The sequence below is a fragment of the Myotis myotis genome, unplaced genomic scaffold, assembly GCF_014108235.1.
Source record: "Myotis myotis isolate mMyoMyo1 unplaced genomic scaffold, mMyoMyo1.p scaffold_m19_p_12, whole genome shotgun sequence".
NCBI classification, from domain to species: Eukaryota; Metazoa; Chordata; class Mammalia; order Chiroptera; family Vespertilionidae; genus Myotis; species Myotis myotis.
This window is the reverse complement of record NW_023416316.1, coordinates 25684463-25704111: the sequence shown is the minus strand read 5'-3', so window position 1 is coordinate 25704111 and position 19649 is coordinate 25684463. Positions and strand designations below refer to the sequence as shown.

General features: G+C 50.0%; 1 protein-coding gene across 4 annotated transcripts; it reads left to right on the top strand.

Moving 5' to 3' along the window:
• Nucleotides 1-10668: 10668 nt before the first annotated feature.
• On the top strand, nucleotides 10669-15170 carry ALDH1B1 (aldehyde dehydrogenase 1 family member B1). Of its 4 annotated transcripts, none has more exons than XM_036330309.1 (3): nucleotides 10669-10792; nucleotides 12081-12143; nucleotides 12833-15170. In XM_036330309.1, the coding sequence occupies exon 3, from the start codon at nucleotides 12843-12845 to the stop codon at nucleotides 14394-14396; it is 1554 nt and encodes a 517-aa protein (XP_036186202.1). In that variant the 5' UTR covers nucleotides 10669-10792; nucleotides 12081-12143; nucleotides 12833-12842; the 3' UTR covers nucleotides 14397-15170. The 4 variants fall into 4 exon arrangements, with proteins under 4 accessions (XP_036186202.1, XP_036186206.1, XP_036186205.1 ...); XM_036330312.1 differs by having other exon boundaries at nucleotides 10737-10792; nucleotides 12089-12143; XM_036330310.1 differs by lacking the exon at nucleotides 10669-10792 and adding an exon at nucleotides 11297-11444.
• The last annotated feature ends 4479 nt before the right edge of the window (nucleotides 15171-19649 follow it).

Below are 19649 nucleotides of genomic sequence, written 5' to 3'. Positions count from 1 at the left end.
CCTGGAAAATGGACAAAAGTGTGTCAAGTTACCCAAAAGTTTACAAAATGCCCCATTGGAGAAACTAAAAGTTGCCAATATAGTCAGTCTTTCATGTCCATGGATTTCATATCACAAATTCAACCTATCATAGATCAAAAAAAATATTCAGGGGGGAAAAAATCCCAGAAAATTCCAAAAAGAAAAACTTGAATTTGCCACATGCAGAGCACTCTGCTGATTCCACATGAATGAAGTGGTGTATATGTATACTCTGCTGTAGCCCATAACCAAATACTATGCCATTTTAATGAGAGACTTGAGAATCTTTGGACTTTGGTATCCTTGGGGTCTGGAACCGATCCCCCATGGATACTGAGACATTGTCTATACTAGAAAAAACAGCGACTGAGAATATTCATTGTCTTTATTATCTACTAGAGGCCCAGCGCATGACATTCGTGCACTGGAGGGGGTGGTCCCTCAGCCCGGCCTGCGCTCTCTCACAGTCTAGGAGCCCTCGGGGGATGTCCGTGGGGAGCGGGCCTAAGCCAGCAGTCAGGCATCCTTAGTGCTGCTGTGGAGGTGGGAGAGGCTCCTGCTGTGAGCCCAGCTTAGGGCTTCTGGCTGAGCGGTGCTCCCCCTGTGAGAGTGCACTGACCATCAGGGGGAAGCTTCTGCATTGAGCATCTGCCCCCCGGTGGTCAGTGTGCATCATAGCGACCGGTCATTCCACCGTTAGGTCTATTTGCATATTAGCCTTTTATTATATAGGATTGCTGCATAACAGATTGTCCCAAAATTTAGCACCTTTAAACAAGTTTCTGAAGGCAAGGATGCCATGAAGGGTTTAGCTGGTTGGTCCTGGCTCAGAGCCTCTCATGGGATTGTTATCAAGCTGCCCACCAGGGCTGCAGCCCCCTGAAGACTTGCCTGGGGCTGGAGGATCCATTTCCAAGTGCACTCATGGGCAGGTTGGCAGCATGGAAGGAGGTCTCAGTTCCTCCCGAGTGGGCCTCTCCAAAGCTCACATAGCAGCTTTCTTCCCAGAGCAGGAGATCAGAGAGGAAGGCCCAAGACGAAGCCTCCGTCTTTCATAGTCTAATTGCGATGTGAGGTACCACCATCACTCCTACCATCTGCTGTCACACAGGCGAACCTCCTGGTACAATGTGGGAGGAGACCACAAAATGTGGGTGTGAATACTAGGAGTCAGAGTGTTGGGGGCCATCTTGGAACCTGGTTATAACGTTGTTGTTTTTTTTACCAAATTGTCATTTAGACCAAATTAAGATTAACATGTTTTTAGCCCAGTTGCCTTCAGCCAGATGACAGATGGCTTTGGAACCCAAACAGAAACACGGATGAGGGCATCTCCTTGTTTCCTCTATGTGGTGAGCTGAATAATGGTTCCCAAAGTAAGTCAGGTCCTAATTCCCAGAACCTGCATAATTTTGTCTGGAAAAGGCATCTCTGCAGCTGTGATTAAGTTAAAGATTTAAACTGGGGGGATTATCCTGGGTTATCTAGGTGGACCCTAAATGCAACCAGGGGCACCCTGATCAAGGAAGCAGGTACTACGCTCCTGGCTTTGAGGATGGAGGAAAGGACCACGAGCCAAGGAATGCAAGAAAAGCAGCTCTAGAAACTGAAAGAGCAAAGAAATGAGTCCTCCCCTAGAACCTCAGGAGGGCGTCCGGCCCCGCTGAAACCCTGATTTGGCCAAGGAAACTGATTTTCAACTTCTGCTTCCAGAGCTGTAATAGAATAAATGTGTGTTGTTTCAAACCACAAGTTCGTGGTGTGCCACAGCACATGGGTGGGGAGGGAGAGACTTTCACACTTCGCTGCTCTATGAAGCAGATAATGGTGATGGTGATTCTAAGAAGGTATTGATTAAACAGGGCTTGCCAATGCTGTCGGGTGAATAAACAGCCCCTCCCATCCCACAGTCACCGAGATGGCTTTAGTGGAGTGCGAGCTGAGATTCTGGCCTTGGTCAGCGGGAGGATTATTCTGGCCCCTCATTACCCCTCCTCTTGGTTTTCTTTTTGTTTGAAAATAAGATTAAATTATCTATTTCCCCTCTCTGGGTGTTGAAAGTCAGGAAGCCTGTTAAATAAACATCCATGTGCAAAGCACTGGTGTGTTTCCAGCAGGCAGTAACTGCACCTCCAAGGCCACAGATGTCGTGGGGTTCTACTCCCGCCCTGCCCTGCCCTGCCCTGCCCTGCCAGGCTCTCTCTGCCTGTCTTGGGGCAAGCCCCTGTCCCTCTCTGATTCAGTGTCCTGTCCTGTATATTCAGGGTAACAATAATAGTATTAATTCATATTCTTCCTGCCACAGTGGCACCCGCTTTGGCTCAAGTCATAAATGACAACGTAGGACTCATTTTTAGCTGAAAAGCACTAGGACTATCATATAGATGCTTTAACATAAAATGATCACCTTTCAGTTTGTAGGCAGCCAATGTCTGGGCCCCCGAGAGCCCACCTCCACCCTGGCCTCCAGCCCCTGCCCTAGGACCCCTAAAATCTCCCATGACTCAGTGTCTAAAGGAGTAATGCCTAGCTCAGCAGGGAAATGCGAGGACCAGATACAGAAAAATTAGAGCCAGGCTCTACGCTCACTAGTCACTGCTGGCTTTCCTTTAGTCAGTGTTTTGAATAGCACTACTGGGCCTGGTCTGGGCCCCTCCATAGGTGCAAGCACTCCCCAGGGTTGATACCGGCTCTCTGAGGAGCCTCTCCCACGCTTTACACACCAGAGCCTCGGCTCATGGAAGAACTAGGAGTGCAACTGGGAATGAAGCCATCGCCCGCCAGAGACCTGTGATCTGTCCATTCACCAGCCTTTCTAGCAGGTCGTCTGGTTCAAGAACTTGGCCCTGGGAGGACAGACCTGGCCAGCTGACACCTAGACCCCGTGAAGGATTCTTACTGGACAAGGGGAAGCCACATTCCTTGGTTCCTGCCCTTAAGTCATTTTACACTGCCCTTCCTTGGGGACATTCCCAGACCTCTCAGCCCAGGCCCAGAGCTAGGAAGAACCCAGAGCCAGAGACCCCTGGTGCTGCCTCAAGGGGTTACCAGGGGGAGGGGGGGATGCAGCAAGCAGCTCCCTTTCACTGGGCTTCACATTGGCCTTCTCCGTAAGATTTCATTGGGGTCTGTGATCTAGCGCAATCCCCTCACTGTGCGGACAGTTAGGCCCAGAAGACACACAGAGGCAGGCTGCCTGGGATCCAGGCCTCTGGTCTCCCAGCCTGGAGATCTGCCCACTACACCTCATGTCCTCTCTCCTCTGTGGGTCCACCCTCTCTGGCGTGCAGGTACATCAGTCTGTTCTGGGAAGGAAGGTTCCATGATCCATTATCCATGTGAACAGAAGTGCAGTGGGAAGCACCTTTCTTATCCCAACCCTGGGGCAATTTCACCAACCTGCAGCTGATAACTTAACCAGGATGCAGCCTATCTGAAAAGATTGTTTAAACACCGCACTGATACCAGGGGAACAATAAATAAGACTGTGCCACATGTGGTTTCTCCTTATGGATGCTAGTTCAAGGCCTCTCTGGGTCTCAGTCTCCCCATCTGTAAAATGGCAGTGTTGGGCCGGAACTCTAAGGCCCCCTTGCTCCCTGATCTGTGCCTGATTCTGTAAGGCCAGGGGTCAGCCATCGTGGTATTTCTCTCAGGGAGGGGCTGCCTCCTGGATGGCCCCTCATGGCAAGATCTTTGGAACCAGATATGCAGAGGAGAGACTCAGCCCAGGCCAGTCCCCTCCAGTAGCTTGCCTCGAGCTGAAGAGTGTGGCATTCAAGGCCAAGCTTTGCAATTCCAGCTGTGCCACTTGGGAGTGAATCATTTTCTCTCTCTGACCCTCAGTGTCTTTTTCTGTCAACTGAAGATAAAAAGCATCTGGCGAGAACACTCTGCCTTTTTGTCTCATCACTCCTCTATCCTGCTAACTGAAATGTGGACGTGGTAGCTGCCGTTCTGGGCCACGGACACGATGTCCATTGCTCAGGATAACCAAATGGCGAACAGGAAAGGATGTGTATCCTATACAGTTACCTCCCCGGACTGCTTACCTCTGGGCCTCTTTTACTTATTGGGAGAAATCAACCACTGTTCTGTGTAAGCCACCTTTACTAGAGTCTGCCACTCGGAGCGAAGCCGAATCCTCACTCACTGCCATGGGATCTGATGACATTAAATGGTTCTCATCTAACCAAGTCGCCCTCCTGCCTCAATGTCCTTCTGTACCACCTCAGGATAGCATTGAAACTCCTCAGCAGGACATGTAAGGCCCTTCATGATCTGTACCCATCTTACTGCTCTAGCCTTGGCTTTCTCACTGCTCCCCAACCTGCCATCATACCCCGGGCACCAGCCAGCAGGAGTTACTCACAACTCCCCAAGCCCACAAGCCCCTTCTCACCTCTGGCCATCTGCACACTCAACTCTGTCTTCCAAAAGTGCCATTTCTGCCCCAGCCCTTTTCAGCTTCCAAGATTCAGCTCAAGTGTCACCTCCCGCAGGAAGCTGCCCTGACCTTCCCAGGCTTTGTTTTGTTCTGTTTCCTGTTTCTCTCTGCTCTCTTGGCACCATGGGGCTTTTCCATGCTGTGTGAGAGAAACACACCAGTTTCCACGTCCGTCTGCCTCCCCAGTGAGTGAGCAGCCTGAGGACAGGGGTGCTGTCCCATTCACCTCTGCGCTGCCAGGGCCTCTGCTGCAGGGTCATCAGCAACAGGAACTGAGTGGAGGGAGGAATGCTAATGTGGGAACTGCTGGGCCTTGGCAAAGGGCTGTGCCTAGGACAGTGATGGCGAACCTATGACACGCGTGTCAGAGGTGACACGTGAACTCATTTTTTTGGTTGATTTTTCTTTGTTAAATGGCATTTAAATATATAAAGTAAATATCAAAATTACAAGTCTTTGTTTTACTATGGTTGCAAATATCCAAAAATTTCTATATGTGACACGGCACCAGAGTTAAGTTAGGGTTTTTCAAAATGCTGACACGCCGACCTCAAAAGGCGTGGGCCTAGGAAGTAGTTGTTGAATCAAAAAGGACTGACTGGAGACAGAGGTGAAAGACAAGGGCATCCGGAGCCACTGTTCCCCTACTCTGGTCAGTAAGGAGTCGGAGACTGCTGGATGCAAGGGGCCCTTGTGCGTTTGTTGGCAAATCCGCACGGTGTGTCATTAATGGTGGGCAGCATTTCAGGCTCGCTCAATCAGCAAATGTGCCACGGTACACTTGGCCGCTGCCAACACCTTGTACTTCAACCGTTGCCTCATAATGGCCCATAACCAGAGATGATAACAGGATGGGAAAGTCAATTGACTGATTTTCTCACAGAGCATGCGTTCGGGGTCCAAAGTTTATGGCCCAAGGACTCTGCTCACAATGAACAGTATTTACCAGCTTTACTACAACTTTCTGTGGCCCTGAGCCCCTATTGGCCCTTTTGTCCATCTCAGTCCCCTCCTTTTCAGTGGGGGAGACCGAGGCCCAGGGGGAGGAGGTTGCCCAGGGTCACACAGTGAGGCTGGAGCAGGGACCAGGACCCAGGCTCTGACACCTCGCCCTCTGCCCTTTGTACCACCCCTGCCTAGTTCCGTGATTGCCGTCCAATAATTAACTGTGGATTTAGATAAAGACACTGAGCCCAGTTATGAGGGTCACAAAGCGACAGATCCATGACAGAGCCTTTGAACCAGGAGGACATATTCTATTGATTTGGCAACATAATCTTGTCTTCTTCTTCTTCTTCTTTTTTACTTATTATAACAAGCTTAAATATAAACAAGAAATAAAGAGGATATAACAAATTGTCTGTGCCCATTAGCAGCCAGCTTAAGTACTTACCAATACTTGTTTTTCTTGGTAATATAGCTTGGTATCGTCTTCCCCCCAGGAAACTACAGGAGACACTCACTCCAACCAGAATGAGATTTTCAAGTTGCAAACTGGATCATGTCCACCTTGACTCCTTCTTCTTAGACCAGGGGTGGGCAAACTTTTTGACTCGAGGGCCACAATGGGTTCTTAAACTGGACCGGAGGGCCGGAACAAAAGCAGGGATGGAGTGTTTGTGTGAACTAATATAAATTCAAAGTAAACATCATTACATAAAAGGGTACGGTCTTTTTTTTTTTTTAGTTTTATTCATTTCAAACGGGCCGGATCCGGCCCGCGAGCCGTAGTTTGCCCACGGCTGCCTTAGACACTCTAGGGCAGTGGTTCTCAACCTTGGCTGCACATTAGAATCACCTGGGAATCTTTTTAAAATCCTGACTTCTGGGCCTCATCCTCCGGAAATTCTGTTTCTTTGTTACTAATGTTGTGGCCGTACCCCATAACAAAGAAAGGGAATTTCTTGCATTCGTTTTGTTTGGGTCAATCTCGTCGTTGTCCTCTGAGCTCCTCCAGGGTGAGACCATGTTAGATCAGATATTTTCAGCTGTAGCGCCACGGCACACTGGTGTGCCACAAGAATTTTTAAAACATGCCATACCTGCTATTTAGTCAGGGGCATTGACTTCGTTTCCCTTAGATTGTCAAATAATGAAATGATAACAGTCAACGTAACAATAGCCATCTGGTGTGAATGAATTAAAATTATATGTGTGTTTTTTTTACCAGATTGGCCAAAAAATAGAATATGTAACTTGGTGTGCTGCAGAATTTTAGTAATTGGTTTGTGTGTGCCATGAGTTGAAAAGGTTGAAAATCACTGTGTTAGATTCATCCAGGGTGCTGGCTCAGGGGCCAGACTCCTTACTTCGGCCTCCACAGCCCTGCATGGTCTGATCCCTGCCCATGCCTCCAGCCTCTTCCAGAGCCATTCACCCCTTCACGCTTCCTGCTTCTGACCTGCTTGTCTTCTCCCAGTTCCTTGAATGCATTTTGACCCCTCCCACCTCAAGGCCTGTGAAGATGCCTGCCCTTTTCACCTGTACCTTTCCTGCCTCTTTATTTAGTCGATCCTTGCTTGTCCTTCAGCTCTCATTCTTTACCCTTGCCACCCAAAGCATGGTCTTGGCACTAGCAGGATTGGCATCACTGGGGAACTTGTTAGAAATGCAGAATATAAGGCACTCCTAGTTAAGAAGGTTTAACAAGGTCCCCAGAATATGTAGGATGCTATGCTGACCAGTTCTGACTCAAAAATAGGATTGGGGTGGAGGTGGGGGCAGAAGGAGTGCTGTATTCAAAAGAAAGGAATGCTGGGTAAACAGAAGACACGATGTCCACCATAGTTATGGCATTTCTACACACGGAATACTGTTGACCATCTGGCCTGCTCTAGGGGCCATAAACTCAAGTGCCTATAAAAAGCTATAAATGAGTTAATCATTGTATTTGTTAGCTGTAGCAAATTATCACAAATTTATCATCTTACAGTTCTGGGGGCTCAGAAGTCTGAAACGTGTCTCACTGGGCTGAGATGAAGGTGTTGGCAGGGATGCGTTTCTTCAGAAAGGCTGGGGGAATTTTGGATCCTTGCCTTTTCCAGCTGCTTGCATTTGGTGGCTGGTGGCTACATCGCTGCAACCTCTGCTTCTGTCTTTGCATCTCCTCCTCTGATGCTGACATTCCTGTGTCTCTTTGACAAGGACCCTAGTCATTACATTGGGCTCAATCCAGATTATCTCCCCACATCCAGGTCCTTGACGGCAGATGCCACTCGCTGCCACACACTCTGCTTCCACGCCAGGGTTAGATGGGTGCTTCTGTGAGAGCCTTGGTTGCAGTCTGAACTGAGACACCCATCCCCTGTGTGACCTTGGGCAAGTCCCTTTCCCCTTCTGGGGCTCAGTCTCTTCAACTGTACACTGAGGTGCAGACGGAAGGAAAGAGCAAGGAAGCCAGGCAGGCAGAAGGGAAGACGAGCTGTGGAAAATACTCAGGTCTGGTTTGGTTTGACAACATTCAGATTTTTGTGTTCACAGAGTGTAAACTTTACTTAGAGGTGCACTTAGGAGAAAAAGAGGGGGTATAGGGGATACCTTGTTTTGCTTTTGATAAACATCTTTATTTTAAAATTTCCATTCCCTGTAATTCCCTCAGCGTCCTGAGCCAGTCTTCCCTGTTCAGGTCAGATGCCGAGAACAGAGGCACCTGTTACGCTCAGTGCAGAATAAACAAACACCCAGTGCAGCTCGAATGTCTTTTTGTTTAGAATCTGTCTGTTCCGTTCATTATCTCAGAGCCTGGAATCTTCTCCAGTAACTTCCTAGACATATAAGGCTCCAAAACGCTTAAGGCCAGAAATAGCTTCTCTTCCCCCACCAGGCCAGTGTAAATACACCCCTGGGTGACATTCCTTGCTGACAATGACCTGACTGTGGCTTGTGTTATCTGACCGTTTCCCCTTCACCTTCAATCCTTTTAGTCCAAACACTCACAGTGGCTCCAGGCCCAAGATCCGTTACCGAGGCCTGGATCTTTGTTTGACAACCAGAAAACTGAATCCAAAACAATCCTGAAAAATAGTTAACCCCTCTGCAAAAATAATTTGTGGATTTCCCCCTCAGCCTCTGCACATTCATCCTTGTCTCCAAACCATAAAGGTCAAGCATCGTGGAAAGTTTTAGTCTTTTAATTTTTTTGATGCTTTTACAAATGTCTTGTGACGGGATTACTGTGGTGAGGTCTGATGCCAGCCATGGCTTAGGAAGTGTCCAGGCTGGGCATGCTGAATGGAATCTAGAGACAGACAAAGCATTCACTGGGTAGGTCTGTTTCTGAAAACTGTCTATGTTGGAGTCATGGAATACTCAAAGACCACTTAGGCTGGTGATTCCCAAATATGGTTGCACATCAGAAGCATGTAGGAAATTAAAAGAATTTCTGGGCCCCAACCAAAATATAATAATTTAGAATCTTAGAAGGTGAGATTCAAGGAGATTTTTTTTTTTTTAAGCTCTCAGGCAATTCTGATGCTCAGCTAAGTCTAGTTCACTCCTTATCTGGCACTCCCCTCCATAAGATTTTGCCAAATGGTTGTCTATTCCTCCTTGTATTCCTCCAGAGGTGGGGGCTCACTGCCTTTCAAGGCGCTCCCTCCCTTCCGTCCTTAGCCAATTGTGCTCTGTCAGCAGTTCTTCCTCCGCCCTCTGTAACTTCCCCTCACTGGTCTGGCTTTGCCTTCTAGGACCCTGCAGACCACATCTGCTTGCACCCTTCAGAGATTTGGAAGGTATAACCTTGTCCCTTGAGCTCTAAGGAGTGGACACCCCCAATTTCTTCAGCTGCTCCTTACAGAACACAGCCTCCAACCTCTCCCCATGGTGACCACTTCCTAGCTGCCACTGGCCTCTCTCACCTGCCACAGCTTTCAAATTCGGTCTGACCAAATGAAGACGCTTGCTTTGTCATGGACTCACTGCCTTTGCCCAGGCCTGTTAATGATTGATCAAATAATCATTGAGTCAATCCACCATGGAGTGCCTTGCCAAGTGCCCAAGGAGCTCTAGGCTGGCCATGTGCTGTGGGGGAGGGAGAAGGGGCTTTGCAAGGGCTACAGGATTGCCAGGAAACTGGAGCACAGATATGGCAGGATGCAAGACGCAGTGCTTTTAGTGAAGAACTAAACTTTGCAGCAAGGACTGGGAACATCCTAAGGATAACATGGTAACAAAAGATTCCATAGAGGTGTTGCTTAAGAAACGACTATGTGAAACAGGTTCAATCAAGAGACTGTGAACAATATGGGGAGATAGGCCTTTAATACAGAGAATCAGGGGCTGACAGAGTTGCTGAAGGGCCAGAGGGAGAGCAGACGTTAGGTAGCCCTTCAGGACCAACTCCCGGAACAAGATGGACCTGGCCCACTAGCCTCATTACTATCTGAGGCCACCTGGGGTTATTTAGGTCAAAGACACACCCTGAAGCCAGATTCAAAGAGCAGGTAGCTGGAGTGGACCTGCAGCCACAGATGCAGCTGGACGCCGAGGAAGGGACAGGAGCGCTAATGCAGACAATCCTCACATTCCTGCCACCATGCTAGTGATCTCCCGACGGGGCAGGACTCTACACCCTACCTTCCACATCTGGCAGCGGTGCTGCTAATCCGCAGCAGCGAGTTCACATCCAGAACTCGAGCTGCAAACAAGGCCGGGAAACTGAGCTCCTAGCTTCCCAACCTCTCCAACCAGGAGGAAGGTGCAGTGGACGCGGAGTGAGAAGTGCGTGTTCAGGATGTCCATCTGAGCACCTTATATGACAACAAGATGCAGACAAGCTAGATGTCCATCAACAGTCCTCCCTAGCGTGGAATTCTACGCCACCTTGGAGAGGATGATGTCATCTTGTAATTAATTAGTGAAATGAGAAAAGATTCATAAGAAATCCCTAAATTAAAAAAAAAAAAGCATGTGGCAAAATAGAAGTCACCATATGATTTTATTTCAACTAAAAGAATTTTTGAAAAATGCAGGGGGGGGAGGGTAATACCACAAGATTATTGACACTTGTGTGTGAAAGGATGGAAGGTAATTTCCCCCCTTAATCTTCTTCTGTTTTCCAAGCTTCCTACAGTGCGCTGCGAGGAGGGCGCGCGGCCCGGCGCGGCTGCCCGGCTGGTGGGCGGGGGCTGGGCCAGTCCACCGGAAACCGCAACCCGGGGCCTTGGGGCCGATGATTCACGGCGCCCCGGGCGCAGGCGGAGCCTCATTGGCCGCTGAGCCTCTGGGCTGCGCGGGGGCGGGGCCTGTGGCGAACCCCAGGCAGGAGGCAGGACGACCCGGGAGAGCCCGAACCCGCGCCTGAGCGTGCGCCCGGACCTGCGGCAGGTAACAAGGTCCCTTCTCCCGGGCGGCCTCAGCTCCCGTCACCGTGATGGGAGCTTCCTCTTTTGGCCTCGGCTTACCCATCTGGGGGCGTCTTTCCGCCTGGCGTGCGCTGTAGGACCTATCCACGCTTTCCAACCCTCTCCCGCGCCCAGGTCCCAGGTCCCCAGGTGGCACCTGAGGGCACTGAGGACGCAGCCCCCTACCTGCCCCCCCTAACCCCCTGCAAGCATCTCGGATTAGCTGGGTCTCCGTGCTCCTGCCCACTAGACCCAATCCAGAGGAGGGCCCCTCACTGTAGCCGTAGGGGAGCGCCCCTTCCGTGCAGAAAGGGTGAGGTGGGCGCCACCTGGTCCGGCTCGGTGACCCAGAAGGTCTGGTCCTCGGCACAGGGGGCACTAATACAGGAACCGAAGAAACTGCCCGTAGTCAGGAGGAAACGCAAAGCTAGGGCTGTGGGAACCCCGGCTGAGGCTCCTATTCTTACTTGCTGTGTATCCTGGGTGAGCCCCTGAACCTCTCTGATCCCCAGCCTTCTTCCAGAATGGGGTCAGCATCTGCTCTGATCACCCCAGGGCCGCCAGGAGATTCTCTGAGTTAACTGCTGAGAAGATGGCCTGCAAACTGCAACACCTGGTGCACCAGCGATCTTCCTGTATGCAAATGGCGGTGCCTGGCAGCCCCCATACAGGCAGGCCCCTGGAGTAGGAACGGTTTTGGCTTGGCATAAAGATTTCCCAACCTTGGCCTGTGACCACTTCTCTCATCTGTTTAGCCCTTCCACCCCCACCCCATGGATGGGTGGCTCCTCCTCACACCCATTCCGGTGCACCCCTCCCTTCTCAGACCCAGGCCTGCTGGACCCTAGGCTGCTCCTGCATGGGGCAGAGCCCTGAGCAGAGTGGAACCTGAGTGCACCCCTAACAGGTCTCCTGGCTCAACAACCCCCCCCCCCCCCAGCCCCAAGGGAGGGCTTTCCTGGGCAGCGTTGATTTGTATGGAGCTGAGGACCTGGTTGAGGTGTTTTTCTGGATGAGTTCTTTGCTCCTCTCCATGCCCAGTGGCAGAGGGTAGGGGTATGGGGTTGGGGAGTAGGGCAAGTTCAATAACTTTTTGCTGTTGGATGGGACAAGACTCCATTGAGTCAAGGTAGAGGGATTGGTCCTGGCTGGCGAGTGACTGCTTCAGTGAACCTAGGAACTTTATACACCATTTACATTTCATTGAATACATTTTATATACTGTTTAAGTTTTGCAGCTGCTGTTTTAATCAAATCTACACTGTTTTCAGAGTTGTAGGCAAGAAATTAACAGGTCCTTCTTCCCAGCTGCTGCCGGACTTGCTGCACCCCTGGTAAGCTGAGACCTGAACCTCAGGCTGGTTTCTGAGGGTGCTGCCAGCTCTGATGTCCTGGGTGGAGAGTGGCAGGCTTTTATATGCACAACCCCATTCAACAAAGCCCCCTGGGGCATTTTACACGGGAGGCAACTGAGGCAAGGAGGTGAAGTGAAGCAAGCCTGTTTCTAAGAGAACAGTCTGTCTCTGAGTCTCTTTGGTTTCTACTCCGTTCTTAGGTCAATTAGATAGCCTTTGTGGAAATGTATGTAGCAAGCATAAGTCCAGGTAGCAGGGCCAGGCAATGAACCAAACAGGAAAAAAAATGAGCTGATGTTTTATTGGGGAGAGGCAGACAATAAACATATACGCATGTAAAGCTACTATTTGGCACGTCAGCTGGAGAAAAAGATGGTATGGGGATAGAGAGTGCTAGGGGTGGGGAAAGCTGCAGTTTATACAGGGTGGTCACGGAAGGCCTTGCTGAGAAGGCGACATTTGAGGGGAGGGAGTAAGACGAAGGACAGGTGGGACACGATAGAGTTGGACCAGATTGTTCTTCAGGGCCATTGTTCACCTTGCACTCCATGCTTCTTGAGGTGACAGCCCTTATGCTAGAATCCTGGGACGTCTGGGCTGGTGGGCCTTTGGGGGACCACCTGGGCCCCTTTCACCTGTTCACCCTGGTTCCTCCTGTCCCTCTCCAGAGTAGTCAGCATGCTGCGCTTCCTGGTGCCCCGACTGCTTTGCCTCCGAGGCAGGACTGCCCCGTACTCCTCAGCAGCAGCCCTTCCTAGCCCCATCCAGAACCCAGACATTCGCTACAACCAGCTATTCATCAACAACGAGTGGCAAGATGCAGTCAGCAAGAAGACCTTCCCAACAGTCAACCCCTCTACGGGAGAGGTCATCGGCCATGTGGCCGAAGGGGACCGAGCCGATGTGGATCGGGCAGTGAAAGCAGCTCGCGAGGCCTTCCGCCTGGGGTCTCCATGGCGCCGGATGGATGCCTCTGAGCGGGGCCGGCTGCTGAACCGCCTGGCTGACCTAGTGGAGCGGGATCGTGTCTACTTGGCCTCACTAGAGACCTTGGACAACGGGAAGCCTTTCCAGGAGTCTTACGTCTTGGACCTGGATGAGGTCATCAAGGTGTACCGGTACTTTGCCGGCTGGGCTGACAAGTGGCACGGCAAGACCATCCCCATGGACGGTGAGCATTTCTGCTTCACCCGGCATGAGCCCGTGGGTGTCTGTGGCCAGATAATCCCGTGGAACTTCCCCTTGGTCATGCAGGGCTGGAAACTCGCCCCGGCACTTGCCACTGGCAACACCGTGGTCATGAAGGTTGCAGAGCAGACCCCCCTTTCTGCCCTGTACTTGGCCTCCCTCATCAAAGAGGCAGGCTTCCCCCCTGGGGTGGTGAACATCATCACAGGCTATGGCCCAACAGCAGGAGCGGCCGTGGCCCAGCACATGGATATTGACAAAGTTGCTTTTACTGGCTCGACCGAGGTGGGCCACCTGATCCAGAAGGCAGCTGGAGATTCCAACCTCAAGAGAGTCACCTTAGAGCTGGGCGGGAAGAGCCCCAGCATCGTGTTGGCGGACGCTGACCTGGGCCACGCCGTGGAGCAGTGCCACGAAGCCCTCTTCTTCAACATGGGCCAGTGCTGCTGTGCAGGGTCCCGGACCTTCGTCGAAGAGTCCATCTATGATGAGTTTCTCGAGAGAACAGTGGAGAAAGCTAAGCAGAGGAAAGTTGGGAACCCCTTTGAGCTGGACACCCAGCAGGGACCCCAGGTGGACAAGGAGCAGTTTGAGCGAATCCTGGGCTACATCCGGGTTGGCCAGAAGGAGGGGGCAAAACTTCTCTGCGGTGGGGAGCGTTTTGGGGAGCGGGGTTTCTTCATCAAGCCCACCGTCTTTGGTGGTGTGCAAGATGACATGAGGATTGCCAAGGAGGAGATCTTTGGGCCTGTGCAGCCCCTGTTCAAGTTCAAGAAAATTGAGGAGGTGATCGAGAGGGCCAACAACACCAGGTACGGCTTGGCTGCCGCTGTGTTCACACGGGACCTGGACAAGGCCATGTACTTCACACAGGCACTCCAAGCGGGGACGGTGTGGGTAAACACCTACAACATTGTCACTTGCCACACGCCGTTTGGAGGCTTTAAGGAGTCCGGTAATGGGAGGGAGCTGGGGGAGGACGGGCTTAAGGCCTACACAGAGGTGAAGACAGTCACCATCAAGGTTCCACAGAAGAATTCGTAAGAACGTCCACCCTGAAGACCCAGCTCCAGTCCAAGAATTCCACCACCGTCTACCCAGTGGTCGCCAACAACTTTTTCGTCATGGACCCCCTCTATTTGCTCCAAATGAATGTTTAGAACCTCAACAAATGAAATAATTAGAATCAGAGCTGCTCTGGTTAAAGCAGGGATGGGACTGGGCTCAGAGTCCTGTCCACCTGCGCCCCAACCCCAGCCGCCTTGGAGGCCCTGTGTTGCTTCCATGAAACCGTAAGAACCCCTGGAAGATAGAAAAACTAAAAACCACTGATCTGGACCTTAGTTCTTCCTGCTGACCCAGGGCTTTCTAATGGTTAACCTGCAGGCTTAGTGGGTGGGCTCCCCTCAGACATGGGATTAGAAGGCATTGGGAGTTTTGATAGGTGTCAGATTTTGGCCCCATTCTTCATTGGCTTAACCTAAAAATCAAGGATGCTTTTCCTTTTCCTTTTCTAAGTACCAGTTTTTTACTATTTTGCAAAGAATGAATGTACATAAGCGTTCCTTTAAAATAAGTGAAAACAACCCAAATGTCCATCAGCTACTGAGTGAATAAGCAAAATGTTTCCATGGAATAGTCCTTGTACTTTTCAGCCATAAAAAGGAATGAAGTACTGGCACACGCTGCAGCATGGATAAACCTTGAAAACATGCTGAGTGAAAGAACAGACATACAAGGCCACATAGGGTATGTTGCCATTTATATGAAACACCCAGAATAGGCAAATCCATAGAGACAGAAAGTAGTTTAGTGGTTGCGAGGGGGTGGGGGAGGGGGAATGGGGAGTAACTGCTAATGGGTATGAGAATTTCCGGGGGAGGTTTTAAAATATTGTGGAATTGGATAGTGGTGATGGTTGCACAACTTTGTGAATATACTAAAAAGCCCTGGATTGCATACTTTGAAAGGGTGAATTTAATGTGAATTTATTTCAATTAGAAGTTAAATAAACTCACACCTTCTGTTTGCAAATACATGTGTGTCAATATTTTCTTATTACTGAATGCTTTACAGAATCTTGGGGATGGAACAGACCCAGGTAGTCATCTAGTCAACCCCCAGCCCGGTACAGAAGTCCCTTCCACAGTATTTCGAGTTTTGTTTTCTCCTGGCTGGCTGGGTGACAAAGTGCAACTTTACAACCCACGGAAAAAAGCTCTGGTTTTGGAACAAGTCCATGTCAGATCTCATTTCAGGCCTTCCACTGGCACTGTCCCCCAACCTCTACCAAAACACACCGCACCTCAAGCCAAGCTCAATATCATGCCATCCCGACATACTGGGATTTCCAGAGGTTCAAACCTGAGAATTCAGTATGTTTACTGTTAGTCTTAATTCCCCAGCGGATGGGAGTAACTCCCAGCCAGCAGGCCACGACGCCTGCACAGCACCAGCCCTCTCTCCCTGTCTTCCTCCTTTCTACCACGTTAATAACGAACCACCCTACTTTTAGATCCACTCAGTCTAGTGAATGCACCCCCCCCCCCCACCCCGGCTCTTTACATCCTGTTGTCTCACCTAGGCTTCAAGATGATTTTGTTCAGTATCTGACCTTGGAGTTGACCTGAAACTGCTTTCTGTGGATTCTGAGTCTGTTTGGTTCCTTCATCTCTCCTTTCTAGGACCTGCCTTCTATGCCGTTTGTCTAAGGCTGGGGTGACCCTGACTGTCCCCCGAAGTGTACCTTTTATCTGCCTCTCTCAGAGCCTATTGGTACTTTGCATAGAAGTGAGAATTTCTCATGAAACAGGGAAACAGCAGTGAGTAGGTGGGTGAATGACTATCAAGCAGCATCCTAGTGTTTTAACAAATCCGTTGCTCATTTGCTTCTCAGTACTTCTCAACCAAGAGAAACTTGGTCCAGGGTGACCCAGAATGGGGTGGGGCTGGGAAAGGACAACCTTCGAGGGCTCTGGTCCCTGAAATTCTGAGACTGAGGAGTCGGGTCATATTTCTAGTCGGCTCAGCCCCCCGTGGCTCCTCCGCACTCGCGCCCACTGCTCTGGATGCAGGGCGCTAGGGCAGGGAGGTGGAACTGGGCATCATTTAATGCAGGCACTGCCCGCAGGATTTCACTTGGTTATAGATGTTGTGGTTTTGAGGCATCCACCATCCAACAACTTACACCGAGCTCTGCTCTTCCGGATGCTATGCCAGGCGCCTTTGCAAGCCACTGGGCCTCACACGTCCTGTAAAATAGGCAGTGGGGTTACCACTTTTTTAAGATGAGGAAGTGGAAGCTGAGAGGTTTAGCAGGAACCGGCAAGGGGTCAAACTTGACTTCTGAAGAGCCCCGCTTCTTTGCTGCATCCATCAGAGCTGCTGCTCTGTCACAGTGATGCTGCTTCTCTTGAGCTGACCCCAGATGCCAGGCCTGTTAAGAACTTTGATTTGGTTTGGCTCTATTCTGGGTGTGAGGCTGACCTCTGGTGGCCACCTGGTTAATTTGTTCAGATCATTCATTGGTTTACAAAAAAAAAGGTTAAGTTTCTGGCTCTAGGCAGGCTGTGGGACAGAGAATTGAATGAGGCAGTCCCTGCCCTGCAGGAGCACACAGTCTGGCAGGCAGACAATTACAGAACCGGTGACAAATGGAAGTACAGAGGCCATGAGATCACAGAAGGAAGAAATAGTAATAGGCATCCACAATACTTATCTCATGTACTACATCTAATTACCCTCAAGCACTTTTTTTTTCTGATTTATTACTTTATTTTTAAAAAAATATTTTTAGTTTTTTAATTACAGTTGACATACAATCTTAGTTTCAGGTGTACTACATTATTAGACGTTTATATAACTTACAAAGTAATCTAATCCCCCCATAAGTCTAGTACACATCTGACACCATACAGTTATTACAATACTAGAGGCCCAATGCACGAAATTTGTGCATGGGTAGGGCCCCTAGGCCTGGCCCGTGATCAGGGATAATCTGTGGGGTGACCGGCAGGGTGATCAGGGCCCCTCCCCCTGCCCCCCGCCCCGCACCTGCCTTGGCCGCCTGCTTGCTAGCCCCACCCCCCGCCGCCACTGCCGCTACCAGTCGTTGCCTCCCTGTGGGTCAACCAGCAGGGCGATGGTGGGGGGGCCCAGCTGGTACCCGCCTTGGTTGGCCTGGGGCCTGCAGGCTGGGGGCAGCTTCTGTGCTGAGCATCTGCCCCCTGGTGGTCAGTGCATGTCATAGCAACCTGACATTCCACTGGTCATTCTGCCATTCAGTAAATTTGTATATTAGCCTTTTATTATATAGGATTATTGATTATATTCCCTGCGCTGTACTTAATATCTCTATGATTATTTTGTAGCTACCAGTGTGTGCATCTTAATCCCTTACCCATTTTCACCCAGCCCTCTATTCCCCCTCCCATCTAGCAAACACCAATTTGTTCTCTGAGTTTGTTCCTGTTTTGTTCATTTATTTTATTTTTCAGTTCCACATGTACATGAAATCATTTAGTATTTGTATTTTTCTATCTGACTTATTTCACTTAGCATAATAGCCTCCAGGTCCGTCCATGCTGTCACAGATGGCAGGATTTAATTCTTTTGTATGGTTAATATTACTTTGTATATATGCACCACAGCTTCTTGTCTATTCCTCTACTTATGTACACTTTGGTTGGTTCCATATCTTGGCTATTATAAATAATGCTGCAGTGAACATAGGTGTGCATAGGTCTTTTCCAATTAGTGTTTTGGATTTCTTCAGATAAATACCCCAAAGTGACACTGATGGGTCATATGGTAGTTCTATTTTTAATTTTTCCATAGTGGCTGCATCAATTGACAACCCCACCAACAGGGCACTAGGGTTCCCTTTTCTCCATGTCCTTATCAGGCACCTCTTAATATTCCACACTCGATAAATAACCATGGAACCCAGAGATGTTCAGATATTAAGTGGAGCCAGGATGCACAGTTCAGCCTCAGGGAAAGGCCTGGTGGGAGGGATAGGATCCTACTGGATGAGGAGGAGGTAACCGGGCAGAGAGACGCAGGAAGGGTGTTCCTGGGAGAGGGAAGGGCATGAAGTTTTTGAAAAAGCATGGAGGGTTTGAAGAAATGGTGTGAGGAAGGAGAGGCAGGAAGGCCTGGGAGGAGGCAGGGGCTGGGTAGCGAAGGGGCTGTGGGTCCTGTGGGAAAATCCACGCGTTGTCCAGTGATGGGAAACCATGAGAGCTTTGAAAGGAAAGTGAAAGGGGCATATTTTGGTTTCTAAAGCTGGCTGTTTCAGTGGGAGGATAGGTTGAGGCGGCCACCTGAAGCTGACGGCCACTCAGGACAGTACTGCCCATGCCAGTGATGCTAACGTGAACCAGGTGTGGGAGCCAGGAGGCGACCCGTGTTGCTGGCTGGGGTACCGAGTGGGTGATGGTGCCAGCACTGCCACAGGGGACCTAGCTGCAGGAGCAGGTTTGGGGACAAGGTGGGGGGTTTATTCATTTCTTCAACATTTTTTATTGGGTGGACCCCTCAGCACCCAGGGAAGCCTGGTGCCTCGTAGGGGCTCTGCAGATGTGTGTGGTGGGTGGATTCATGAATGGAGAGAGGCTTCTGTTCCCTCCACCCACTCCCACTTCCTAGTAATAATGATTTTTACTCTTCCCTGTACAACCAGCCACTCCCTAATACCTGCCTGGCAGGGGGAGATGTAGGCATGAGGAAGAAGAGACGCAGATAACTGCTTCCTGTGCCACACACTTCTCAGCCCTGGAGGTGGCAGAGGCTGAACTCAGAGCCCGTCCTGACAAGAGGAGCTCACACTCAGGGAGAGCAAGTACCAGCATCCAGTTCTGCCCTGTGTGATGAGTTCCTAAGTTCTGAATTCATTATTGCGCTGCAGACGCCAGGGCACTTTAGTTTCCCTTAATTAATTAAAATACCGCATAATAATCTTTCTCTGATCTAATGTCCCAGAGGCCCTGGCGAAGGCTGGGAGTGAGGAAATTCATTAGAGGAGACTGTTCACTGTCGATTGACTTGCTCATTCTTATTAATTTTACCTGCGTCATCCATCGCTGGGGGAGAGGCGAGGGTGATGTTTTCTTAAAAACATAGGATTAAATTCACCATGCAATCTGACCAAAAAAATTAATTTTGACTGAAAATCAGACTTTTCAAATTTTAGGTGGGAAGTGGGTACATTTGGGATTGGACACTGGCTTTCAAACAATCTTCCTCGAGCCCAGTTATAACTTAGTTGACGACAGACGGAGATCCAGGCTGCCTATT